Here is a 27,628-nt window from a genome sequence, read left to right on the forward strand (position 1 = left end):
TACATGAATAGGATGGGAACAGTGGGATACGGACCCGAGAAGTGTAGAAGATTTTATTTTAGATGGGCAGCATGGTCGGCGCAGGCTTGGAGGGCCGAAGGGCCTGTTCCTGTGCTGTACTTTTCATTGTTCTTTCTTTGTTCTTTGTTTTCTATGTTACAGCCATATACAGATGCACATAGAACATCTAGTTATTTGACTAGTAAGATGATTTATTAACAAGATGAACACGTGGAAAGATAACTAACAAATTGTGAATAAATTAATTCAGTGGATTCTCCTGGAGATACTTCTAGTGCGACCAACCTCTTGTACCCCTTACTACCAACAGCCGAATCTCTCAAATCACATGGTGGATCTCTATCGCCACCTGCTGGTCAGAGGTCGTACTGATAACTATATACATTGATGGACAACTATGTACAAAACTGTGCACAGGCATATCGCCACAACCACCACCTTCTCAAGGGGCAAGCAGGGATGGGCAATGAATGCTGGTCTTAGCCAGTGACAGCCACATCCGGTAAATGAATTAAAAAAACACTATAAGGATGTGTGGGAGATGTAGTTTCTCCCGTCAGAGATGCCAAAGGGAAACGGGGTCCATCATTGATGGGGGAGAGCAGGTGGGAACATGTTGGTGTAAGACACAACTCTGTGATAATTTCAGTTCCCGCCGTCGAACCCACCCGATGGGAACGGAAATGGAAATTTCCGCCCTGCCACGCCCTGTGAGAATCTTTTCAATCCCAGCCCAGTTGCAACCTTGCTGTGAGAAAGATGGCTGCTTGCACAGCTGCCACTGTGCGACACACTAAACCTGAGTACGTGTTGAATGTAAGAATTTCAGAGATAATGTACAATATGTATTTGGTGCAGTCAGGGTGCGTGTGTGTGTGAGACTGCTGCAGTCACGTTTTAAAAAATCTGGTTTGAAAGATAGCCAAGCTTTTCGGAGCCAGAGGTGCAATTAAAGCATCGTAAACAATCTATATACTTATTCTTATTTAATTAATCTTCAGTTATAGTTGGAGAAGAGGAAACAAACTCATAGATATTTATAATTATTATTCAATAAACAGTATTTGCCTAATTTGAAGATTGATAGTTTTACTGAACATCAACCATCAGACCATTCTGGCAGTAAGCAAATGAGTAACAAGATATTACTATCACATAATATACCAGGGACAGTGTGGAGGGAGCTTTACTCTGTATCTAACCCCGTGCTGTACCTGTCCTGGGAGTGTTTGATGGGGACAGTGTAGAGGGAGCTTTACTCTGTATCTAACCCCGTGCTGTACCTGTCTTGGGAGTGTTTGATGGGGACAGTGTAGAGGGAGCTTTACTCTGTATCTAACCCCGTGCTGTACCTGTCCTGGGAGACGTTGATGGGGACAGTGTGGAGGGAGCTTTACTCTGTATCTAACCCCGTGCTGTACCTGTCCTGGGAGCGTTTGATGGGGACAGTGTGGAGGGAGCTTTACTCTGTATCTAACCCCGTGCTAAACCTGTCCTGGGAGTGTTTGATGGGGACAGTGTAGAGGGAGCTTTACGCTGTATCTGACCCCGTGCTGTACCTGTCCCGGGAGTGTTTGATGGAGACAGTGTGGAGGGCGCTTTACTCTGTATCTAATCCCGTGCTGTCCCTGTCCTGGGAGTGTTTGATGGGGACAATGTCGAGGGAGCTTTACTCTGTATCTAACCCCGTGCTGTACCTGTCCTGGGAGTGTTTGATGGGGACAGTGTAGAGGGAGCTTTACTCTGTATCTAACCCCGTGCTGTACCTGTCCTGGGAGTGTTTGATGGGGTCAGTGGAGAGCGAGCTTTACTCTGTACCTAACCCTGTGCTGTACCTGTCCTGGGAGTGTTTAATGTGGACAGCGTAGAGGGAGCTTTACTCTGTATCTAATCCCGTGCTGTCCCTGTCCTGGGAGTGTTTGATGGGGACAATGTAAAGGGAGCTTTACTCTGTATCTAACCCCGTGCTGTCCCTGTCCTGGGAGTGTTTGATGGGGACAATGTAGAGGGAGCTTTACTCTGTATCTAACCCCGTGCTGTACCTGTCCTGGGAGTGTTTGATGGGGACAGTGTAGAGGGAGTTTTACTCTGTATCTAACCCCATGCTGTACCTGTCCTGGGAGTGTTAGATGGGGACAGTGTAGAGGGAGCTTTACTCTGTATCTAACCCCATGCTGTACCTGTCCTGGGAGTGTTTGATGGGGACAGTGTAGAGGGAGCTTTACTCTGCATATAACCCTGTGCTGTACCTGTCCTGGGAGTGTTTGATGGGGACAGTGTCGAGGGAGCTTTACTATGTATGCAACCCCGTGCTGTACCTGTCCTGGGAGTGTTTGATGGGGACAGTGTAGAGGGAGCTTTACTCTGTATCTAACCCCGTGCTGTACCTGTCTTGGGAGTGTTTGATGGGGACAGTGTAGAGGGAGCTTTACTCTGTATCTAACCCCGTGCTGTACCTGTCCTGGGAGACGTTGATGGGGACAGTGTGGAGGGAGCTTTACTCTGTATCTAACCCCGTGCTGTACCTGTCCTGGGAGCGTTTGATGGGGACAGTGTGGAGGGAGCTTTACTCTGTATCTAACCCCGTGCTAAACCTGTCCTGGGAGTGTTTGATGGGGACAGTGTAGAGGGAGCTTTACGCTGTATCTGACCCCGTGCTGTACCTGTCCCGGGAGTGTTTCATGGAGACAGTGTGGAGGGCGCTTTACTCTGTATCTAATCCCGTGCTGTCCCTGTCCTGGGAGTGTTTGATGGGGACAATGTCGAGGGAGCTTTACTCTGTATCTAACCCCGTGCTGTACCTGTCCTGGGAGTGTTTGATGGGGACAGTGTAGAGGGAGCTTTACTCTGTATCTAACCCCGTGCTGTACCTGTCCTGGGAGTGTTTGATGGGGTCAGTGGAGAGCGAGCTTTACTCTGTACCTAACCCTGTGCTGTACCTGTCCTGGGAGTGTTTAATGTGGACAGCGTAGAGGGAGCTTTACTCTGTATCTAATCCCGTGCTGTCCCTGTCCTGGGAGTGTTTGATGGGGACAATGTAAAGGGAGCTTTACTCTGTATCTAACCCCGTGCTGTCCCTGTCCTGGGAGTGTTTGATGGGGACAATGTAGAGGGAGCTTTACTCTGTATCTAACCCCGTGCTGTACCTGTCCTGGGAGTGTTTGATGGGGACAGTGTAGAGGGAGTTTTACTCTGTATCTAACCCCATGCTGTACCTGTCCTGGGAGTGTTAGATGGGGACAGTGTAGAGGGAGCTTTACTCTGTATCTAACCCCATGCTGTACCTGTCCTGGGAGTGTTTGATGGGGACAGTGTAGAGGGAGCTTTACTCTGCATATAACCCTGTGCTGTACCTGTCCTGGGAGTGTTTGATGGGGACAGTGTCGAGGGAGCTTTACTATGTATGCAACCCCGTGCTGTACCTGTCCTGGGAGTGTTTGATGGGGACAGTGTCGAGGGAGCTTTACTCTGTATCTAACCCCGTGCTGTACCTGTCCTGGGAGTGTTTGATGGGGACAGTGTAGAGGGAGCTTAACTCTGTGTCTAACCCCGTGCTGTACCTGTCCTGGGAGTGTTTGATGGGGACAGTGTCGAGGGAGCTTAACTCTGTCCTGTTACTTCTTAACAGTGACTTTGGGAGGGACCTGGGGCATTGCTGCTCTCTAAGTTGTTTTGTCCCTTCCATGACGATGCCCATCGCTGGCCGGACCGTTAGGTTCTGGGCATCTCGAGCAATTAGTGTGAAAATTGTACATTCATTGCCTAATCCAACAGCAAACAAGAGGCTATTTTTTTAAAAATCACTCAGTGCAAAATATTAAGTGTGCAATGATAATCCTTGCTTTAAGAGGAATGTTCATTGTGGACGGCAGCAGCTTTTAGACAGGCGACCAGTTGGTCACCGAGTATTCGAGGGCAAATCAAGCCGAGCGAGAACAAGAAATCATTGTCAGGCGGGTTGTGTGAAGAGGTTTTGTCCAGTTCAGGGCTCCGTGGGAACGCGCGGAACGATCTGACGACCCCGAGCCCGTGATGGGGGAGTGAGTGACTTTCAGGCGGAAATGTCGGCAGATCTGCGACCGCGGGCGTTGGAGTCGCTGAGTTTGACGGGAGGGTTAATCGGGGTCGAGGGGCTGCTGGACGTTCTGGTTTGCGTCTTCGAGGAGCTGAGCCGCTCGGCCGTGGCGGGCGAGAAACCTGTCCGGGATTTCCTCGTCTGGGGTAAGTGCCTTTCAGCAGGGGTGGGGAGGGGGAGGAGGGGGGGGGGGGAGCGTCTGTGGTCAGCTGACACCCCTCCCCCGCCCGGTATCTTGTCCAATATTTAGCCCGCGATCGACACTCAGAATGGATTATCCGGTCAATTCTGTGGGAGCTTGCTGTGCACACGTTGACTGACGCTCTTCCCACACATTGCGACGGCTCTCAGGGGCTCTGGGATATCCCCGAGGTTGTGATCGAGGCTCCGTCAGCGGCGTCTTTTTCCTTCTCTCCCGTGCAACGAGATCCATTCCACCGCCACCCGCTCCCCGCTGCAGATTTTCCATGATGGGCAGCGTCATGAATCCCAGGAAGTTTGGCCGAATCCATCAATCTTCTTGTCAAATACTGTGAAGGAATAATGAATTCCTGGTCGCGGCAGAAGTGGCGACATTTCCACCTTGTCAACATTAATTGAGAAAGAGCCGGCCTCGTTGTGTGGGCTCCTGCGCGTGGTGCGGTTGAGGGTTCCGGACTGTTCTCTCCTGTGGTCCGAGCCGCGTCATTGCGAGTATGTGACCTGCCACCTGGGGTAACCTCAGAGGCCGGCGGTGATCCACAGGACCCACTTTGAGAGCCTAAACCCCATTCCCAATTCCCCCTCCCGCACCTATTGGCGTGCCAAGGCAGACTTTCAACTGTTTCCATCGCTGGTAATTCCCGAGACAGGCCGCTATTCTGTCGCCAGGGGCTTATAGCTTGGGGGGGGGGCCGCTCCAAATCAAGTGTGGCTGATCAGGGGCAGCCAGGTGGCGCAGTGGGTTAGCACTGCTGTCTCACGGCGCCGAGGTCCCAGGTTCCATCCCGGCCTCGTGTCACTGTCCGTGTGGAGTTTGCACATTCTCCCCGTGTCTGCGTGGGTTTCGCCCCCACAACCCAAAGAAGTGCAGGGTAGACGGATTGGCCAGGCTAAATTGCCGCTTAATTGGAAAAAAAATGATTTGGGTACACTAAATGCATTAAAACAAAAGCGTGGCTGATCAGGAATCTCTGCCACTCTCACCGCCAGCCATTGCCGAATGTTTGGAAGGATTTTGCAGGTTGACACTCAACCTTCCTTGGCCATCAGGTCCTGGGGTGGGACTCAAACCCGGAGCTTCCGGCTCAACGGCAGAGACGGCGACCCCACCGCGCACTAAGAGCTCCGTCATATATCATACAGCTCCCCAATTCTCTTCCACTGCGTATCCCCTATTCCCACCATTAATCCTCTATGTCTCTCAGTTAGTGGACTCTATAAACCTCCCTGCTTTCCATAAAGATCTGGGCAAGAGTAAATCATTCTCTTTTACCCTGGTGTGTACTGTGCCTGCACAGGAGCAGGAACTGAGATAGGAAAAGGGGGTTGAGTGCTCTCAAGCACTGTTGTTTATGGAGGATATAGACAGCAATGGGTGTCCAATAAGAAATGTGACATTAAGCTTTCACCTAAAATGGCCAAAATAAACCACTCATTGAGTCAGTTCTACAGACCTGAGGGTCTGATGTTCAACTCTCGAATCTGTGCTGAGAGAGATTTCTAAATCTGGACCCAGAGCAAATCCTGCTCACCCATCACCCTCTGTGCTCCCCCATCTCGACCGCCTCGATTTACTGAACTTGGTTTCAACTCCCTCCATGGCCTCCTCGCTCCCTCCCTATCTCTGTAATCACTGCAGCCCCCACTCAACCCTTCGAACTCTCTGCGTTCCTCTGGCCCCTTGACCATCCCCCCGTGCCTTTAGCTGCCTTGGCTCCCGGGCTCTGGAAACCCCTCCCCTAAACCTGGGGGCTGGTTTAGCACAGTGGGCTGAACAGCTGGCTTGTAATGCAGAACAAGGCCAGCAGCGCGGGTTCAATTCCCGTACCGGCCTCCCCGAACAGGCGCTGGAATGTGGCGACTAGGGGCCTTTCACAGTGACTTCATTGAAGCCTACTTGTGACAATAAGCGATTATTATTATTAGACCTCACCGACTCTCAATCTCTCCTTTCGAACACTTCCTCTTTGTCCAAACCTTTGCCCCTCTATTCTAATACCTCCTGAGCTGCCAAACCTTTGGTTGCTAACACCAAAGTCAAGCACCTTGGGATATTTCGCAATGTGAGAGCTGCTAGATAAATGCAATTGTCAGGACGACACGGCAGCGCAGTGGTTAGCACTGCTGCATCGCGGCGCCGAGGACCCGGGTTCAATCCCGGCCCCGGGTCACTGTCCGTGTGGAGTTTGCACATTCTCCCCGTGTCTGCGTGGGTCTCACCCCCACAACCCAAAGATGCGCAGGGTAGGTGGATTGGCCACGCTAAATTGCCCCTTAATTGGAAAAATGTAACAAAAAAAATATGTTATTGTTGTTTGAGTTTGTTCAGCAACATATTTGCTATCGTTTCCCTCAACACCCGTGGAATCATTGAATGGTTCCAGCATGGAAGGAGGCCCTTCTGCCCAGTAAGCCCATGCTAGCCCTCTGCAAGAGCAATTTTAATAGTTCCATTCCCCCCACCATGTTTTGCAAAACGCTTTCCTTCCAGCATTTATCCAGTTCCCCTTTGAAAGTCACCGTTAAATCCGCGCGTACCAGATCCTGACCACCCGCCACGTAAAAATGTTTTCCCTCATGTCCGTTTGTGTTGCCTCTTTCCTCGTTCGCCTTAAATCAGTGCCCTCTGCTTCCGAGACCTTCAGTCAGAATATTTCCTACCGATCGACTCTGACCAGAAGCCCCGCATCCCCCCCCCGCCCCGGTGTGGTTTCAAACACCTCCATCAAGCCCCCTCTCAATCTTCTCTCCTACTAGGAGAACAAAGCTAGCCTCCCCAAACCGTCCACACCGTCCAAACTCCCTCATCCGTGGGCGGCACGTTGGCACAGTGGTTAGCACTGCTGCTTCACAGCTCCAGGGTCCAGGGTTCGATTCCCGGCTTGGGTCACTGCCCGTGCGGAGTCTGCACGTTCTTCCCCGTGTCTGGGTGGGCTTCCTCCGGGTGCTCCGGTTTCCTCCCGCAGTCCAAAGACGTGCAGGTTAGGTGGATTGGCCACGCTAAATTGCCCTTAGTGTCCAAAAAGGTGAGTTGGGGGTTACTGGGGATAGGATGGAGGTGTGGGCTTGGGTGGGGTGCTCTTTCCAAGGGCCGGTGCGGGCTCGAAGGGCCGAATGGCCTCCTTCTGTAAATTCTATGATCCTGAGGGGCCATTCTCGTGAATCCTCTCCGGACACCGTCTTAACCCACCCACATCATTCCCTAAACGTGGGCGCCTGGCAATCGAACACAAACATTGCTTTGACCCCAAATCCTCAATTTGCCCTGGCCCCGATGTTAGGCGGGGTAGGGAGGGGGGGGGATGCACGCTGTGGTTGAATAGCTGGCCTCAGCTCACACGCTGATGACTGCCCGTGTCGGAAGGCACGGCGGCGGCGACACGAGAGAAAGGACGGGGGTTGGTTTTTGGGGGGGGGGGGAACGGATATCAAAAATCTCGGCCGAGCGCTGGAGTCGTGCCAAGTACTCAAGATGCTTGGATCAGCGCTGAACATAATTAAGAGAGGATGACTTCACCCAGCCTGGAACAGCTGTCCCTGCCCGTCCGCAGCTGGGGCCACAATCTATCGCCCGCGTTCCATTCCGTCACAGGCAGCGGGCTGGCATTGTAGAGAGACAATCCGGGAATAAATATAGGGGGTGATTAAGAAGGAAACAATTTCTGTCCAATTCTATTTCTTCCTGCTTCTCTCCCATAAAGTCCCCCCCCCCCATTACCCTCCCCAAGCGCAGTCACCACTGCAATGGAGGAACAGCAAATCTGCGCACAGCGCGATCCCACAACCATCAGTGGGCAGGTCGGTAGATCATCCGCTTATGCGTCGATTGAGGGGTAGGTGTTATCCCAGGATGCCGGGGGAGACGGGGGGACGGGGGACGGGACCCCTCGCCCCTTGCCCATCTCCGACATGGTGCCGTGGCATCTTTAATACCCGCTGGCAGCATCTCAGTTTAGCATCTCGCCCGGCAGATGGCACCGCTGGCAGTGCGGCGCGCCCTCGGCGCCGCACCGGGAGTGCCAGCTTTGATTTTCGTTCGCGCTCGAGCCTCTGGAGTGGGGCCTTGATCCCGGCACCTTGAGCCCGTCCAACAGAGCCGGCTTGGCTGCAAAAAGCCGCCTCGGGACAGCCCTGAGCTTGCGAAAGGGGTTGGGCTGGATTCTCCGCCCTGCTGCTCCCGCTTTCCAGGGCGGCGCAGCGGGATTCTCCGTCCTGGCAGCCGGCCAGTCAGGTTTCCCATTGTGGGCACCCCCACCCCATCGGGAAATCCGCGGGCGTGAGTGTGCTGTCGGCAAAGCAGGGATCCCACACATGGAGAATCCAGCCCGGAATATTTACTTGCTTTTCCTTCCTTCTGTTCTCCATCTCTTCCCTCCTTCCCTCCATCCTTCCTGCTCTCCCTCCCTCCTTCCTTTTCTACCTCCCTTCCTCCTTCTCTACCTCCCACCCTCCTTCCCTCCCTCCCACTCTCTCTCCTTCTCTCCCTCCATCCCTCCCTCCATCCATACATCTCTCCCTCCCTCCTTCCTTCCTTCCTCCTCTCCATACCTCCCTCCAGCCCTCCCGCTCTCCTTCCTTCTGTCCTTCCCTCCTTACTTCCTACTCTCCCTCACTCCTTCCCTCCCTCCTTCCCTCTCTACATCCCACCCGCTCTCCCTCCCCCCTTCTGTCCTTCTCTCCCTACCTCCCTCCATCCCTCCTGCTCTCCCTCCTTCCCTCCCTCCCATTCTCCCTCCCTCTCCCCCTCCCTCCCTCCTCCCCTCTACCCCTCCCTCCCTCCCCCTCGACCTCTCCCTCCCTCTCCCCCTCCCTCCCTTTCCCCCTCCCTCCCTCTCCCCCTCCCTCCCTCCCTCTCCCTCCCTCCCTCTCCCCCCTCCCTCCCTCCTTCCTCCCCTCTACCCCTCCCTCCCTCCCCCTCCCTCCTCCCCTCTACCCCTCCCTCCCTCTCCCCCTCGACCTCTCCCTCCCTCTCCCCCTCCCTCCCTCTCCCCCTCTCCCCCTCCCTCCCTCCCTCTCCCCCCCTCCCTCTCCCCCCTCCCCCCTCCCTCTCCCCCCTCCCCCCCTCCCTCTCCCCCCTCCCCCCCTCCCTCTCCCCCCTCCCTCCCTCTCCCCCCCTCCCTCTCCCCCCTCCCTCCCTCTCCCCCCTCCCTCCCTCCCTCTCCCCCCTCCCCCTCCCTCTCCCCCCTCCCCCCTCCCTCTCCCCCCTCCCTCCCTCCCCTCCCTCCCTCCCTCTCCCCCTCCCTCCCTCCCTTCCTCTCCCTCCTCCCTCCCTCTCCCCCTCTACCCCTCCCTCCCTCTCCCCCTCTCCCCCCTCCCTCCATCCCTCCCTCTCCCCCCCCTCCCCCATCCCTCTCCCCCCCCTCCCCCATCCCTCTCCCCCCCCCCTCCCCCCATCCCTCCCTCTCCCCCCCCCCCCCGTCCCCCCTCCCTCCGACACCGCGGAGCTGCGCTGACCCACTGCTGGAAGCCCCGCTTCGCCGGGGGTCAACACGAGCAGCGCGGGGAGAGCGACTGACGGCCTCTTGTTTTGATCTTCCCCCAGCCCGTCCCATCGTGAGGGAGGCGAGGCTCAGGCAGCTGCACAGGGGCGACTTTGAGGTGCTGAAAGTCATCGGCAGAGGGGCCTTCAGCGAGGTAGGTGCCCAGGCGCTGCCAGCCTGAGCGAGATCGCCCGGGAAACCGCCTGTCGCCTTTGCTCTCTGAATGGCAGCTGAGTTCGCGAGGTGGCTCCCACAAGCTCCCCACAGCTGAGGGCAGGGAACCCTCCATCTGGCAAAACTATAACCTCAGTATCGGAAGACAAGCAAAGAATTTCCAACCCAGACACAGGCCATTCGGCCCACCTGGCCCACGCTGGTGCCCCTTCTCCTCCTTCTTCGGCGTTTGCTCGGTGTGGAGGAGACTGGGAAGTCTAATGCGTGACCTACATTCTCTGTCGCGGGTGGGTCAGATTGGAGGGTAGGGGGGTTACCCAGGTTGCCACGGGCACCACCTCCCTATTTCTTCATGAAATCACTCCTGGGGCCAGGGATCCTCCCCTCACAGTCTTACACAATTAAAATATTGGGGTTTTTGTCCAGTTTCCCCATCACTCTTGGGGCCTGGTCCGATATCGTAACCACCTTCCCCGAGAGTTTACGCTGCCTTGGCTCTTTGTGAAGTGTTCCCAGTCTGTGGCATGGCGGTTAACCGCCATTCCCTGCGCACCTGTGACTCGAACAGTCCGCTGGGTTCATTGGGATTAGGGATCAGTGTCCTGGGTGAACTGGAATGATCCCCCGCGCCCCCTCCCCCCCCCCGGGTCGAGCAGGGCGTTATAAGTGTCCTCCATTCCCTCCGCTAGATCGCAGTGGTGAGGCTGAAGCAGACGGACCGCGTGTTTGCCATGAAGAGGATGAGCAAGTGGGACATGTTAAACCGAGAGGAGGTAAGAGGTCTCGGAGCTCCGTGGAGAGCACTAACTTTCAGATCAGGAACGTCCGCATTAGGGGCAGGGGCAGCCTTGTTAATTCTAAAACCTGCGTACAATCGTTAAACTAATGGAGGGGTATTGCATGATAATCCAATGTTTTAATGTTTAACCAATGTTTTCTTTCTTGTCGATGGAACTAATCCGATGACTCTGTTCCTACGTGTTTTATTGAAAATAAGTTACAGTCCTGTTGACCCAGGGTTCCATTCTGGCATCTTCCTGTCCAGTTATAACATCAACTGGGGTGGTAACACACCCGTACATTTCTCATCCTTGAGCTCAGCCTGCAGTTTGGCTATTAATGCTGTGCTCTATCTCTTCATGTGCCCATGTGCTCCACGGAGTTTTGCCTTGGTGAGTTGGCGGCCTTATCATATGCTCAGGCCGCGTGCATCAGCTCTTAAAGCTATAGCTTCGCCGCTGAGGGTTTTCCTGGCTCCATGATGACAACTGTTTCGTTGTCAAGTCCCGACTCAAGCTGTTGCTCCTGCTCCTTGTCCTCTCAATCTCCCGTTATAAGCACGTCGGGGCCCATCTGGAGGTTTGACTGTCCTGGCCGGAAAAGAGCCAGAATAACGGCCTCTCTAAAAGATTGATGACGGATGTGAGCTGATGTCCCAGTCGAGATTGCCGGCGCTGGGCGACCTCTCTCCAATTTAGTGCCGTTGGCTACAGTGGTTCTTTTGGTAGCTTCTGCCATTTTGAAGAGGCCGAGCGCAGCGCGGGCATCTCTGTTTCGGAGAAAACAGGGCTGATTGCGGTTGAGTTCCCATCCTTGTCATGATTGGTGAGCTCATTTTGCAGTTAAGAATCTGTTTAAAACTTCAGTAATTTTACACGGTTAGATACAGAGTAAAGCTCCCTCTACACTGTCCCCATCAAACACTCCCAGGACAGGTACAGCACAGGGTTAGATACAGAGTAAAGCTCCCTCTACACTGTCCCCATCAACCACTCCCAGGACAGGTACAGCACGGGGTTAGATACAGAGTAAAGCTCCCTCTACACTGTCCCCATCAAACACTCCCAGGACAGGTACAGCACGGGGTTAGATACAGAGTAAAGCTCCCTCTACACTGTCCCCATCAAACACTCCCAGGACAGGTACAGCACGGGGTTAGATACAGAGTAAAGCTCCCTCTACACTGTCCCCATCAAACACTCCCAGGACAGGTACAGCACGGGGTTAGATACAGAGTAAAGCTCCCTCTACACTGTCCCCATCAAACACTCCCAGGACAGGTACAGCACGGGGTTAGATACAGAGTAAAGCTCCCTCTACACTGTCCCCATCAAACACTCTCAGGACAGGTACAGCACGGGGTTAGATACAGAGTAAAGCTCCCTCTACACTGTCCCCATCAAACACATCCAGGGCACTTACAGCACGAGGTTAGATACAGAGTGAAGCTCCCTCTACACTGTCCACATCAAACACTCCCAGGACAGGTACACCACGCGGTTATATACAGAGTAAAGCTCCCTCTATACTGCCCCCATCAAACACTCCCAGGACAGGTACAGCACGGGGTTAGATACAGAGTAAAGCTCCCTCTACACTGTCCCCATCAAACACTCCCAGGACGGTACAGCACGGGGTTAGATACAGAGTAAAGCTCCCTCTACACTGTCCCCATCAAACACTCCCAGGACAGGTACAGCACGGGGTTAGATACAGAGTAAAGCTCCCTCTACACTGTCCCCATCAAACACATCCAGGACAGGTACAGCACGGGGTTAGATACAGAGTAAAGCTCCCTCTACACTGTCCCCATCAAACACTCCCAGGACAGGTACAGCACGGGGTTAGATACAGAGTAAAGCTCCCTCTACACTGTCCCCATCAAACACTCCCAGGACAGGTACAGCACGGGGTTCGTTACAGAGTAAAGCTCCCTCTACACTGTCCCCATCAAACTCATCCAGGACAGGTACAGCACGGAGTTAGATACAGAGTAAAGCTCCCTCTACACTGTCCCCATCAAACACATCCAGGGCACTTACAGCACGAGGTTAGATACAGAGTGAAGCTCCCTCTACACTGTCCACATCAAACACTCCCAGGACAGGTACACCACGCGATTATATACAGAGTGAAGCTCCCTCTATACTGTCCCCATCAAACACTCCCAGGACAGGTACAGCACGGGGTTAGATACAGAGTAAAGCTCCCTCTACACTGTCCCTATCAAACACTCCCAGGACAGGTACAGCACGGGGTTAGATACAGAGTAAAGCTCCCTCTACACTGTCCCCATCAAACACTCCCAGGACAGGTACAGCACGGGGTTAGATACAGAGTAAAGATCCCTCTACACTGTCCACATCAAACACTCCCAGGACAGGTACAGCACGGGGTTAGATACAGAGTAAAGCTCCCTCTACACTGTCCCCATCAAACACCCCCAGGACAGGTACAGCACAGGGTTAGATACAGAGTAAAGCTCCCTCTACACTGTCCCCATCAAACACTCCCAGGACAGGTACAGCACGGGGTTAGATACAGAGTAAAGCTCCCTTTACACTGTCCCCATCAAACACTCCCAGGACAGGTACAGCACGGGGTTAGATACAGAGTAAAGCTCCCTCTACACTGTCCCCATCAAACACCCCCAGGACAGGTACAGCACAGGGTTAGATACAGAGTAAAGCTCCCTTTACACTGTCCACATCAAACACTCCCAGGATAGGTACAGCATGAGGTTAGATACAGAGTAAAGCTCTCTCTACACTGTCCCCATCAAACACTCCCAGGACAGGCACAGCACGGGGTTAGATACAGAGTAAAGCTCCCTCGACACTGTCCCCATCAAACACTCCCAGGACAGGTACAGCACGGGGTTAGATACAGAGTAAAGCTCCCTCTACACTGACCCCATCAAACACTCCCAGGACAGGCACAGCACGGGGTTAGATACAGAGTGAAGCTCCCTCTACACTGTCCCCATCAAACACTCCCAGGACAGGTACAGCACGGGGTTAGATACAGAGTAAAGCTCCCTCTACACTGACCCCATCAAACACTCCCAGGACAGGCACAGCACGGGGATATCCAGGCCTGAGGGGCCGAACGACCTACTCCTGTTTCTGATCTAATTGGGGGTAGCATTATGAGGTGAGGAATTGGATTGAAACTGTAGCCTGTCGGTCACAGGGGAGCAGTGATTTGGGCTGGAATTGGGCTCATGTCCATCGAGCGAGGGTCCGGGGTCTGCCCCGCTTGCATCATCGAGCATATGGCGTGCGGCATTTTCGCGTTCAATCTTTAACGAGTCCGTGTCTTATTGCAAATGATTTCCCCAGGCTGCTTGTTTCCGTGAGGAACGGGATTTCCTTGTCCTGAGCAACAGTCCGTGGATCACCAAACTTCACTTCGCCTTTCAGGGTGAGGGTCACCTGGTAAGTTTCTTCAGGAACTGCGACCTCTGCTGACAGAGAACCGCGGGGAGCCCGGTTCGCAGAGCGAACCCCAGCATTATCATCAAACTCAACCATACAACCAAGCTGTCCCATCACGGACCCTTCCCCATTGTGTGCCATCCCTGACCCTTCCGGACCCTGTTTCTCCCCACACTCCATTGAACCATCCCTTATTTGTGATGGTAATGACCGGTGAATCCTTCACCTTTAAAGGGTTTGTGTGAGTCGGAAGTTAAAACATGAACAGTGCGGTGAGCATGAGTGTGTAGGCCGGGTCACACTGGGCTGGCTGGAGGCCGCGCGGCGCAGTGGGCTTGACGCCACTGCCTCTGAGCCGGAAGCTCCGGTTTCAAATTCCACCCCAGGACGTGACGCGGCCAAAACAAATCTCAACCTGCAAAATCCTTCCATTGGCTGACGGTGGGAGCGTGAGAGATTCCTGGTCAGTCGTGTGATACAAAGAATGTCGGAGCCTTTACTGTAAGACGTGGAATCTCTACACCATTAAGATAAAACATTCAGCCCATCAAATCTGCTCCATTTAATGAGATCATGACCGATCTGATCTGATAATCCTCAGCTCCACTTTCCCGCCTTATCCCCATAACCCTCGATTCCCTCGCTGATGAAAAATCTGTCTCAGCCTGGAACACACTTAGCGACCCAGCCCCTACAGCTCTCTGCGGTAAAGAATTCCACAGATTCACCCCCCTCTGAGAGAAGAAATTCCTCCTCATCTCTGTCTGAAATGGGTGACCCCCTCACTCTGAGATTCTGCCCTCTGGTCAACCTCTCAGCACCGACCCTGTCAAACCCCCTGAGAATCCGATACGTCTCAATAAGGTCGCCTCTCATTCGTCTAAACTCCAACGAACGCAGGCCCGACCTACTCAACCTCTCATAAGAAAGTCCCTCCCTACCCGGGATTGACCGAGTGAACCTTCTCTGGACTCCCTCCAATACCAGTTCTTCTTTCCTTAGATAAGGGGACCAGAACACTACCTTGCTGCCAAAGCAACTCGGCCTCCCTGAGTGAACTGATTGAACATCACCACCATCGCCGACAGCTCAAGGTGGTGACCAAAGGGGTTACAATGGGCCGAGGTTCCCCCTGTGCCAGATCACTATGATGCTCCTTGGCTGGAAAGCTTGTGGGGGTAAATGTCCAGAGATTGGGCTGGCTGTAAGGCTACTTCACTACACTGCCCTACACATGGATGAGGTCACGGAGGGGCTGTGGGGACATGTCCCAAAGGGATTCGCCACATTCCGGGGAAGTGAACAAAGAAAAGGCGAACTTGCATTTCTGTAGCGCCTATCACCACCCGAGCAATTCCCAACGCGCTCAAAGCTAATGAATGAATTTTTGAAATGTATTCACTACTATCATGGAGGTAGCACAGCACTTAGGCACAGCAAGCGCCCACACAAAGCATTGTGACAATGACCCCGCCATCTGTTTTTTTATTGCTTTTGGTTGAAGGGTAAATATTGACCATAAATATTGGGCCGGCACAGTGGCACAGTGGTTAGCACTGCTGCCTCACAGCGTCTGGGACCGGGGTTCGATTCCGGCCTCGGGTGACTGTCTGTGCGGAGTCTGCACGTTCTCCCCCATGTCTGCGTGGGTTTCCTCCGGGTGCTCCGGTTTCCTCCCACAGTCCAAAGGATGTGCAGTTTAGGTGGATTAGCTGCACTAAATTGCCCCTCAGTGTCCAGAGGTGTGCAGGTTAGGTGGGGCTATGGGGATAGGGCAGGGGAGCCTAGGTTGGGTGCTCTTTCAAAGGGTCGGTGCAGACTAGATGGGCCGAATGGCCTCCTTCTGCACTGTAGGGATTCTATGGACCTCTAGTGATAACCCCCTTCCCTCCCTTCACTCAAAATAAAGTCCTGGGATCTTCTGTGATTACCTGAGAGGACACACACTTGGTTTAACACTTCATGGGGGAGACAGCAGCTCTGACAGTACAGCACTCCCCTCAGTAATGCACTGGAAGTGTCCGCCTGGATCTAAATCCGTGACTCCCGGAGTCCGAGGTGAGCGTCATACCCTCAGCGCCACAGTCAAAATGTGCCACCTGATTGGGACCCTCTCTCTGCCCTCTCTTTACAATCCTGCGAACGAGAGTCACGTTGCCAGCGTCCTTGGCACCAATGGGAATATGCTGAAGGTGTTTTTCTTTAATGTCTCCCTTCTCTCAGTATCTCATTATGGATTTCTACGCGGGCGGGGATTTCCTGACCTTGATGAGCAGGTTTGGGGATTGCCTTCCAGAAGACCTGGCCCAATTCTACCTCGCGGAGCTGGCTTTGGCTATCAGCTCTGTCCATGAGCTTGGCTACATCCACAGGTGAGTACCCTCTGATCCTCATTGGGGCTTGTTTATTCTTCCTCGCTGGGGCTGGGCCAGGATTTGTTGCTCATCCCTAATTAGCCTTGAACTGAGTGTCGCGCTCGGCCATTTCTTCGGAGGGCTTCGGTGCAGAGGGATATGAGTGTCCTGGTGCAGGAGTCACAGAAAATTAGCATGAGGGTACAGCAGATAATAAAGAAAGCGAATGGAATGTTGGCATTTATAGCAAAAGGAATTGATTATAAAGGTAAGGAAGTGTTGTTGCAACTGTACAAGGCATTGGTAAGACGCACCTGGAGTATGCATTCTGGAAGGTCTAATGCAGGTAGGGAATATACAGTGAATGGTAGAACCCTCAAGAGTATTGAAAGTCAGAGAGATCTAGGAGTACAGGTCCACAGGTCACTGAAAGGGGCAACACAGGTGGAGAAGGTAGTCAAGAAGGCATACGGCATGCTTGCCTTCATTGGCCGGGGCATTGAGTATAAGAATTGGCAAGTCATGTTGCAGCTGTATAGTGTTCAATTCTGGTCGCCACACTACCAGAAGGATGTGGAGGCTTTAGAGAGGGTGCAGAAGAGATTTACCAGAATGTTGCCTGGTATGGAGGGCATTAGCTATGAGGAGCGGTTGAATAAACTCGGTTTGTTCTCACTGGAACGACGGAGGTTGAGGGGCGACCTGATAGAGGTCTACAAAATTATGAGGGGCATAGACAGAGTGGATAGTCAGAGGCTTTTCCCCAGGATAGAGGGGTCAATTACTAGGGGGCATAGGTTTAAGGTGCGAGGGCCAAGGTTTAGAGGAGATGTACGAGGCAAGTTTTTTACACAGAGGGTAGTGGGTGCCTGGAACTCGCTACCGGAGGAGGTGGTGGAAGCAGGGACGATAGTGACATTTAAGGGGCATCTTGACAAATACATGAATAGGATGGGAATAGAGGGATACGGACCCCGGAAGTGTAGAAGATTTTAGTTTAGACGGTCAGCATGGTCGGCCAGGCTTGGAGGGCCGAAGGGCCTATTCCTGTGCTGTACATTTCTTTGTTCTTTTATTGGTGCACAGTTTTGGTCCCCTTATTTGAGGAAAGATGTAGTGACATTGGAGGCAGTTCAGAGGAGGGTCACTAGGTTGATTCCAGAGATGAGGGTTTGTCGTGAGAAGAGATTGAACAGTTTAGGCCGATACTCTCTAGAGTTTAGCAGAATGAGGGGAGATCTAATTGAGGTATACAAGATGATGAAAGGTGTGGATAAAGTAGACGTGGAGCGGTTTCTTCCTCTTGTGGAACATTCTAGAACGAGAGGTCACAGTCTCAGGATATGAGGGAGCAGATTTAAAACATATGAGGAGAAATTACTTCTCAAAGGGTCATGAATCATGGAATTCATTGCCCCAGAATGCGGTGGATGCTGGGACAGTGAGTAAATTTAAGGAGGTGTGAGACAAATTTTTAATTGTGATGCGCAATCAATAACTCTCGAGACAAGGTGAGTCATAACTAATCGGCTTTAATCAGCTAGAACTGTACCCAGCGGCTTCGATACAGAAAGTGAAGGCTGCTGGGACGGCATTGGTTCTTATACCCCGCCTCTCAGGGCGGAGCTATGTACGTTAGCCAATGGTAGACTCCTAGGTCTAGCCAATGGCCATCCACCTCTCAGGTACTGCAATACCTGGTATTACCACAAATTGGTAATGGGTTGAAGGGTCAGGGAGAACGGGCAGGACGGTGGAGTTAAGGCCGGGAGGAGATCAGCCATGATCGCATTGAACTGTGGAGCGGGATCGAGGGGCTGAATGGCCGACAACTCCTGCTCCTAGGCCTCATGATCTTACATTTCAGAGGGGGCACTTAAAGGTTAACCACATCGCTGTGGGTCTGGCATCACATCTCGGCCAGACCGGGTAAGGTCGGCAGATTTCCTTCGCGCAAGGAAATGAGCAAATCAGGGAAGCTTTTCCACGGAAAGTTTACGCCTCTGCCGTTGCAGCAGACTTCCTGCAGCCTTTGCATCGTTCATCAAGGCCAGGGGACCGGGCAAAGACTGGAGATGGAACTTAGGGCTGGCTGGGCAGAGCAGGGGGCGGGGCACGGGCCGCTGGCAATTTCTGATGTGTGGGACTGTCGGTGGTGCAGTGGTAATATGGCTGGGTTAGTAATCTGGAGGCCTAGCCTAAGGCCCTGGGACATGAGTTCAAAATCTGCCATGACAGATAGCACAGAATTTAAATTTAATTAAACTATCGGGAACATATAAAGCTAATCTCAGTAATGACGACCGTGACATCGATCGCCATAAAAACCCACCTGGTTCACTATGCCCCCTTTAGGGAAGGAAATCTGCCGTCCTTACCCGGTCTGGCCAGACCCACAGCAAATTAAGTTGACTCTTAACTGCCCCTCTCTGAAATGGCTGAGCAAAATCATTCAGTTCGAGGGCGATTAGCGAAGGAGGAGCCAATATTGGTCTCGTCAATGTTGCCCACATCCTAGAATAGAATCATCGAATCTCTATCGTGGCGAAGGAGGCCATTCGGCCCATCGATCCCCCCGAAGGTGCACACCATCCAGGTGCACTCCCCCGCCCTATCCCCGTAACCGAACCTGCACATCCCTGGGACACTGAGGGGCAATTGCTCACGGCCAAATCCACCTAACCTGCACATCTTTGGACTGTGAGAGGAAACCGGAGCACCCGGAGGAAACCCACGCACACACGGGGAGAAAGTGCAAACTCCGCACAGACAGTCACCCGAGGCCGGAATTGAAACCGGGTCCCTGGCCCTGTGGGGCAGCAGTGCTAAGGGCACTGTGTCACCCTTGGAAAGGTAAAGAGGGAGAAAGATTCTTGATATACACGCAGATTTGCTGATCGCCAGACAGACATCCCATCCTCTCATCACTCGCCGAGAGACTGTTTCGAATCGTTCAGACACTCTGCAGTTATTGTTGGCACAGGCAGGATGAGGGGTCGGGTTACTGATGGATCAGTCTGCCCCTGGTCTGGGTAGTAGCTGCAGACAACTTGGTGACAGGTACGTTGCTGTCAAGTGTTCAGTTTGCCCATCGCTGAGCCAGATGGTAATGGAGTCGCAGATTGAAACTCCATATTCCCCTCCCAGAAAAGCGAGGGGAAGATTATGGAGCCGAAACGCATTCAGCACGGCGCTTCATCGGTTCGAATCTGGTTCAGAGCATCAGCCTCGAGCAACCACAGTAAAATGAGAATTGATTTTATTTAAAGCTCTGGTTGCTACATGAATTATTCTCTGTTTTTTTTTGAGGGATGTAAAGCCGGATAATGTTCTCCTGGACGCGAGTGGCCACATCAAGCTGGCTGACTTTGGTTCCTGCCTCTGTTTGGGTACAGAGGGTCAGGTGAGTACAGCTCGGGCGTTGCATAAACAGTGGCCGTCAAAGCCAAACTAGGCCGAAGGCCTAAAGGAGAGGGAGATCAAAGGGCGCGATTCAGCGGGCATGAAACAAATGACGCCTTTGGGGGGTTAGGTGGGGGGGGGGTTCTCGGTGTCTGCAGCGCTGGGATCACCGCGCTGTTCACCGGCACTTCTCCGGTTTCTGTGCCTCGGGGAGTTTTTCCACGCCCAGGCCACAATTTATGGGCTGCCATTTTGACCGGCTGCCCAGATCGCTGCGCCGCCCTCCTCCCCCTCCCCCCCTTTCAGACCACCCTCCGCTTTCTAGACCCCCCCCTCTCCCCTTCACCCCCAACCTTCCAGGTGCCCCTGGAACCCCTCGCCATCCCCACTCTAATGGGAAAGGCCTCTCCGGGCCTGACCCTGGCAGTGCCAACCTGGCACCTGGGCACCTTGGTACTGCAAGGGTGTCTGGGGGGCACTGCGAGGGTGCCAGGCCGGGAGTGTCAAGATTCCCGAGTGCCCGAGGGAGTGCCAGGGTACCACTCTGACCTGTCCCCGACCACCCGGGGGGCTTCTAATGGTCTGTGAGAGCCCCCCTCCCACCCTCCCTCCCCGAGGTGCCATCACTCCTGCTCCACGTTTGTGGGAAACAGTGCTAAGTGGCGCCCTGGCATGGTCTCGCAGTGAGGGCGAGATCCCTATTGCAGCGGCGGAGCGAGTCGAGTAACTCGCGATCGGACTGCGCACATCCCGCGTGGGGCTCACGCGGGATTCGCCCGAGGCACCCAGCTCCGCACTGGCACAACACAGTGGCTGGATCGCGACCAAAGATTCCCTTCCTCCCCACACTGTGCCCCAAGTGTTTCCCACCCAGTGTCAGCCGTGGCTCAGTCCAGTAACATTCTTGTCGTAAGGTTCTGGGGACAAGTCCCACTCCAGGACTTGAGGGTAGAGGTCAAGGCTGACACTCCCAGTGCAGGACTGAGGGAGTGCTGCACTGCCGGAGGCGCCTGTCAGCGATGCTATTTTTCAAATGCCACGGTAAGCCGAGTCCTCCATCTGCCTGCTCGGGTAGTTGTGGAATATTCCATGTCAAAACCGTTTGGGGGGGGGGGGGGGGGGCTGGACAGAGCAGGAGTACGGGGAAAAGTCAGGAGAATGGCGCTAAGTCACGATGCTAATTTGGAGAGCCGCCAGAGATGATGGGCCGAATGGCCACCTTCTGTACCGTAACAGTCCTATGATTCAATATTTATCCCTCAATCAACATTGGTAAGCACAGATTATCAGGACATTATGACATTGCTGTTTGTGGGAGCTTGCTGTGCGCGTGTATTTCCCGCAACCATGCGTGCGGTTCAAAAATACTTCATTGGGTGTCCGGTGCAAGAGGAACAGAAGGATTTGTCTTTATTTCATCGCTGATTGCCTGTGAGAAGGCGGTGGTGAGAGTTTGGAACAGTTTCCGTTGGAGAAGAGAAGGTCGAGAGGCGACTCGATGGAGACACTCGAGATCCTGAGGGTTATGGACAGAGGGAATAGTCAGAAACTGTTCCCGCTCAAGAGAGTATCAAGAACGAGAGGGCACAGCGCCAAAATACGAGGCCAAAGGACTACAAGTGATGCGAGGGGAAAATGTTTTTTTTCACCTCCGGAGGGTGTTTGGACTCTGGTACAAACCTCCTGAGAGGGTGATGGACATTTGCTGAAAGAATGAAAGTGCTTTTCGTGACCACCAGACTCTCAGAGTTGCGCAGCCAATGTGTGATCATAGTTGCGCACAGCAAGCTCCCACAAACAGCAATGTGGTCATGATCAGATCATCTGCGTTTTGTCTTCAGGCTCTTTGTTGAGGAGTAAACATTGGCCAGGACTCTTTGACGCCCAACCAATACAGGTAGATGGGATATCTCACCTGAGAGACAGCACCTCCGCCAGTGCAGCATTCCCCCAGTCCCACACTGGGACTGGAACCCACAACCTGGCAGCGCTGAGGCAAGAGGCCGCCAACCGACACGCCAAGGGCGCCCCCTCCTGCCCTGGATGACTTTGCTCCGTGACCAGGGTGGTCAACTCTTGTTGGATGAGCTGCTCAAAGTTGACGTTGCATGACCTTCCCGCCATTAACCTCTTCTGCCCCGCCCCCTGGCTGCTCAACTTGCCCATCATGGTGAGGCGCAAGAATAATTTGATTGGATAATCCCAAGACGACCAGTCTCCAACATGAATATGACTGAAAAATGGAAAGTGTCCAAGGGAATGGAGATCGTTAACCGGTGCAGACTCGATGGGCCGAATGGCCTCCTTCTGCACTATATGTTCGATGTTAACACCTCAGGTATCACCTCGGGATTGAGTCAGCTTCAATTCCTGAGGGCCCCGGAGGGTCATTCTGGAGGGTTCACAGCCCATACCACTGACCCATGTCATTCCCTTTCAGGTCCAGTCCGCCAGGGCAGTCGGCACCCCGGACTACATCGCCCCCGAGATCCTGAGGGCGGTGGAAGACCCCTCGGCAACGTACGGACCAGAGTGTGACTGGTGGTCCCTCGGGATCTGCTCGTACGAGATGCTTTTTGGCCAGACCCCCTTCTACGCTGACACTCTGTCACAAACATACAGGAAAATCATCAATCACAGGGTCAGTAACAGGAGGGGGACATTTGAGCAACAAAACTTATTTGCACAGGTCCCAGAGTAGATAGTTTTATATTAAAAGTGTTATAACTGAGAGTTTTGTATTGAATGAGTATTATAACAGAGTTTTATGTTGTAGTAGTGTTATATATATTCTGTTATATTATGGTGGCACAGTGCACAGTGGTTAGCACTGCTACCTCACAGCACCAGGGACCCGGGTTCGATTCCGGCCGCTGGGTGGAGTTTGCACGTTTTCCCCGTGTCAGCGTGGGTTTCCTCTGGGTGCTCCGGCTCCCTCCCGCAGTCCAAAGATGTGCAGGTTAGGTGGGGTTGCGAGGATGGGGCGAGGGATTGGGCCTAGATAGGGTGGTCTTTGAGAGAGTCTGTGCAGACCCGATGGGCCGAATGTCTTCCTTCTGCACTGTAGGGATTCTACAGATAAGGAGCGTTATACCTGAGAGCTTTATTGTACAGATTGTTATATCTGAGAATTCGATAGTAAGGGAATATCTGGACTGCACTGCCTCGGAGGGTGGGAGAGGCGGGTCTGGAACGCGCTGCCTGGGAGGGTGGTGAGGGTCTGGAATGCGCTGCCTGGGAGGGGGAGAGAGGCGGGTCTGGAACGCGCTGCCTGGGAGGGGGGGAGAGGCGGGTCTGGAACGCGCTGCCTGGGAGGGGGGGAGAGGCGGGTCTGGAACGCGCTGCCTGGGAGGGGGGGGAGAGGCGGGTCCGGAACGCGCTGCCTGGGAGGGTGGGAGAGGCGGATCTGGAACACGCTGTCTGGGAGGGTGGGAGAGGCGGGTTTGGAACGCGCTGCCTGGGAGGGGGGGAGAGGCGGGTTTGGAACGCGCTGCCTGGAAGGGGGGGGAGAGGCGGGTCTGGAACGCGCTGCCTGGGAGGGTGGGAGAGGCGGGTCTGGAACGCGCTGCCTGGGAGGGTGGGAGAGGCGGGTCTGGAACGCGCTGCCTGGGAGGGGGGGAGAGGCGGGTCTGGCACGCGCTGCCTGGGAGGGGGGGAGAGGCGGGTCTGGAACGCGCTGCCTGGGAGGGGGGGAGAGGCGGGTCTGGAACGCGCTGCCTGGGAGGGAGGGTAGAGGCGGGTCTGGAACGCGCTGCCTGGGAGGGGGGGAGAGGCGGGTCTGGAACGCGCTGCCTGGGAGGGGGGGAGAGGCGGGTCTGGAACGCGCTGCCTGGGAGGGGGGGAGAGGCGGGTCTGGAACGCGCTGCCTGGGAGGGAGGGTAGAGGCGGGTCTGGAACGCGCTGCCTGGGAGGGTGGTAGAGGTGGGTTGCCTCACATCCTTTAAAAAGTACCTGGATGAGCACATGGCACGTTTTAACATTAGAGCCCACTGTGCTAAACCGGCCCCTGGCTGGTCACGTGGGAATGTGGGCAAAACCTTCAGGAGTCGGTTGAACTGGCGTTGGCGACTCAAGCCCTTGGGGCCCTCGCTACCAGCCCCAGCTACCAGCCAGCAACACAAGCGCCGGTAAAACCCTTGGGCCGTGTCAGAGTTTAATAACCAATCGTTCTTCTCCCATTCCTCCCCACCCCCCCCACCCCCCCCCCCCCCCAAATCAGGAGCACTTTCGGATCCCGGACTCGATGTTCGATGTGACAGGAGAGGCGAGAGATTTGATCCAGAGCCTGGTTTGCAGGAGGGAGGAGAGGCTGGGAACGAACGGAGTGGAGGACTTTAAGAGGCACCCTTTCTTCGCTGGCATCGAGTGGGACCTCCTCGACCAGCGTGACCCTCCCTTCCTCCCAATCGTCACCCATTGTGCGGACACCTCAAACTTTGACGTGGAGGATGAAAGCTTCAGCTGCCTTGTGCGCATTCAGGCAAATTCTATGCTCTCTTGTTGATTTCTTTGCCTTTACTTTTATTAATGGTTTTAGACTGGCTATCGAAGTGCAATGGTTATGTTGCTGGCCTAGTAATCCAAGCGTCGATCCAATGACCCTGGGGCATGAGTTCAAATCCCACCATGGCAACTTTGGAGGGGTTCTAAATTAATTGATTAAATGAAATTTCCATTTGGCCATGTAGAACTTGAGTATTGCTCAGGAAAAGGGAGGCATGTGGCGCAGTGGTTAGCACTGGGACAGCGACGCCGAGGTCCCAGGTTCGATCCCGGCTCTGGGTCACTGTCCATGTGGAGTTTGCACATTCTCCCCGTGTCTGCGTGGGTCTCAGCCCAATAACCCTAAGATGTGCAGGGTAGGTGGATTGGCCACGCTAAATTGCCCCTTAATTGGGGAAAAAAATAATTGGTTACTCTTAAAAAAAAAGTGGTGTTCATGTTGTTAAAGGACATGTTATTAAATTTCATAGAATCCCGACACTACAAAAGGAGGCCTTTTGGCCATTTGGGTCAGCACTGACCCTCCAAAAAAGTCCCCTACCTAGGCCCACTCCCCCACTATCCCCGTAACCCCGCCCAACCTACACATCTCTAGACACAAAGAGACAATTTAGCACGGCCAATCCACCTAACCCGCACATCTTTGGACTGTGGGAGGAAACCGGAGCACCCGGAGGAAACCCACGCACACACGGGGAGAACGTGCAGACTCCGCACAGACGAGGCCGGCATTGAGCCCAGGTCCCTGGTATTGTGAGGCAGCAGTGCTAACCTCTGTGCCACCGAAGCTTTCTGCCTCGTACCCACCAGGACTATTTTGCTGAATACTAAATGTCAAAGGAACAACAATTTATACTTCATGGGAAGAGAGCATGAGTTGTTCAGTAATATCCCCTCCTAATCTAATAAACTCCAGCGGATACATTGCCGGCCTGTCCAACCTCTCCTCATCATGTAGCCCCACCGCATCCCAGGAATCAGTCGAGTGAACCTTCTCCGAAGGTGATGGGAAGAAGCACGGTGGCCAATTTACGCACAGCAAGATCCCACAATGACACCCTGCGACGTTGGTTGAGGGAGAAAGCTTGACCGGGACACCGGGGAAGAACTCCCCTTCCCCACGCTCTTCCTCGGACCGGTGGTCCTGGGATTGTCAGCGACTCTGTGAGCTGCCAGGCTCAACTGAAAGATGGCATCCCTGACGGCTCTGCACTCCCTCAGCGGGGCTGGGGCCTCAACGCGGCGCCAGCAAGATATCCGCCCGAACGGGCCGCCTAAGCGGCCCCCTCCCAACGGCGTCCCTGCGAGAGATCAAATCTGGTCTCGCCCATTAGAGGAAGGCTTTCAGTGTGGCAAGGATTACGGATCCCTGGGTATCGGATCGATGTGCTCGACGGTTTGCGAACACTCAGTCCTCAAGGGACAGTATCAGATTCTTCTTCAGCTGGGGTAGAGTTTAAATTGCCCCCAGGGTCCAATTATAAGACCATAAGACATAGGAGCAGAATTAGGCCACTCGGCCCATCGAGTCTGCTCCGCCATTCAATCATGGCTGATATTTTTCTCATCCCCATTCTCCTGCCTTCTCCCCATAACCCCTGGTCCCCTTATTAATCAAGAACCTATCTATCTCTGTCTTAAAGACACTCAGTGATTTGGCCTCCACAGCCTTCTGCGGCAAGGAGTTCCACAGATTCACCACCCTCTGTCTGAAGAAATTTCTCCTCATCCCTGTTTTAAAGGGTCGTCCCTTTAGTCTGAGATGGTGTCCTCTGCTTCTAGTTTTTCCTACAAAGGAAACATCCTCTCCATGTCCACTCTATCCAGGCCTCGCAGTATCCTGTAAGTTTCTATAAGATCCCCCCTCATCCTTCTAAACTCCAACGAGTACAGACCCAGAGTCCTCAACCGTTCCTCATACGACAAGTTCTTCAATCCAGGGATCATTCTTGTGAACCTCCTCTGGACCCTTTCCAAGGCCGGCACACCCTTCCTTAGATACGGGGCCCAAAACTGCTCACAATACTCCAAATCAGGTCTGACTAGAGCCTTACATAGCCTCAGAAGTACATCCCTGGTCTTGTATTCTCACCGTCTCGACGTGAATGCTAACATTCCATTTGCCTTCCTAACGGCTGACTGAACCTGCACGTTAACCTTAAGAGAATTGTGAACAGGGACTCCCAAGTCCCTTTGTGCTTCTGATTTCCGAAGCATTTCCCCATTTAGAAAATAGTCCATGCCTCCATTTCCATTATAAAGAAACAGGCCTTCAAATCAGGCCTTTGCTGACCCCTCCTCACCCACCATGTCGCTCTACTCCTTGCTCCCTCATGTGTTTGTCGAACTTGCTCTTTAAATGTACCTACACTAATTGCCTTAACCATTCCCTCATAGCGAGTTCCACTCTCTGGATAGATGGGATTTTTTCCACAATTCCCGATTTGATTTCTCAAGAGTCTCTTTCAATTTTATTTCCCCCTTGTTCTGGTCTTGCCCACGACCTTCTCCACACCCGCCCCTGACGTACCTCTTCTATTTCTTGGTTCATTCCCCCACCCCCACCTCTCCAGGAAGACCCACGGTCACTTTCCCACGGTGCTTTTTCCGGGAGCCACCTTCCGTTTGCGGGATTTGCGTTCTCCTCCATCAGGTAAGGGAGATTCCTGGGGGGGGGGGGGGGTCGGGTTTTGGGGGGGCCAGTGAGGAAGTTGTTACGGGGCCAGGATTGGCAGCCCTGGAGCACGCGGCTTCCAGCGCCGCCATTGCCGGTTTGGACTTCGTGCGCGTCGATCAGGACTCTGGAACCAGTCATTGTGAAGGCGGCGGATTGTTGCGATGTTAAGAACCCCCACTAGTGCTAAGTGTCCCATCCCAAGACCCAGAGGGGTAACCCCGGTTCTTAGTGGCGTCTATTCTCGATTTGGTGTAATGTGAGAAAAGATGTGCGAACCAATGAGGGAAAGTGCAGTCTGCGTGTAATCAATGATAAAACAGTGTCAAAATGTAAATGTCACCAGAGCCCCCGAGGCTGCCTTTGTCCCCCCCTTTGAGGAGTGATTGGTGGTGATTTAACCTGAGGGTCACCACACCACGGGCGAGGGGCAAAGTTGAGCAACTGGGGGTGGGTGGCCTTCCTCAACCGGCGCGGGGATTGAACCCGCGCTGTTGCCATCGCTCCGCATTACGAGCCAGCCGGGT

At 53.8% G+C, this 27,628-nt stretch overlaps 1 protein-coding gene across 1 annotated transcript; it reads left to right on the forward strand.

The window, feature by feature from the left end:
• The first annotated feature begins 4,056 nt into the window (after positions 1–4,056).
• LOC140402238 (myotonin-protein kinase) lies at positions 4,057–27,084 on the forward strand. Its single transcript, XM_072489867.1, has 9 exons — positions 4,057–4,242; positions 9,840–9,931; positions 10,641–10,724; positions 14,073–14,168; positions 16,392–16,540; positions 19,832–19,925; positions 22,365–22,565; positions 24,144–24,392; positions 27,001–27,084. The coding sequence occupies exons 1-9, from the start codon at positions 4,083–4,085 to the stop codon at positions 27,082–27,084; spliced, it is 1,209 nt and encodes a 402-aa protein (XP_072345968.1). The 5' UTR covers positions 4,057–4,082.
• Positions 27,085–27,628: the final 544 nt, after the last annotated feature.

Source organism: Scyliorhinus torazame, chromosome 25, assembly GCF_047496885.1.
Source record: "Scyliorhinus torazame isolate Kashiwa2021f chromosome 25, sScyTor2.1, whole genome shotgun sequence".
NCBI classification, from domain to species: Eukaryota; Metazoa; Chordata; class Chondrichthyes; order Carcharhiniformes; family Scyliorhinidae; genus Scyliorhinus; species Scyliorhinus torazame.

Bases quoted from the DNA above. Each gene is read 5' to 3' on its own strand.
- LOC140402238 (XM_072489867.1), top strand. From the start codon at position 4,083: ATGTCGGCAGATCTGCGACCGCGGGCGTTGGAGTCGCTGAGTTTGACG. The intron at 9,932-10,640 runs GTAGGTGCCCAG...TCCCTCCGCTAG, and splicing joins GCAGAGGGGCCTTCAGCGAG to ATCGCAGTGGTGAGGCTGAA. The intron at 16,541-19,831 runs GTGAGTACCCTC...TTTTTTTTTGAG, and splicing joins GAGCTTGGCTACATCCACAG to GGATGTAAAGCCGGATAATG.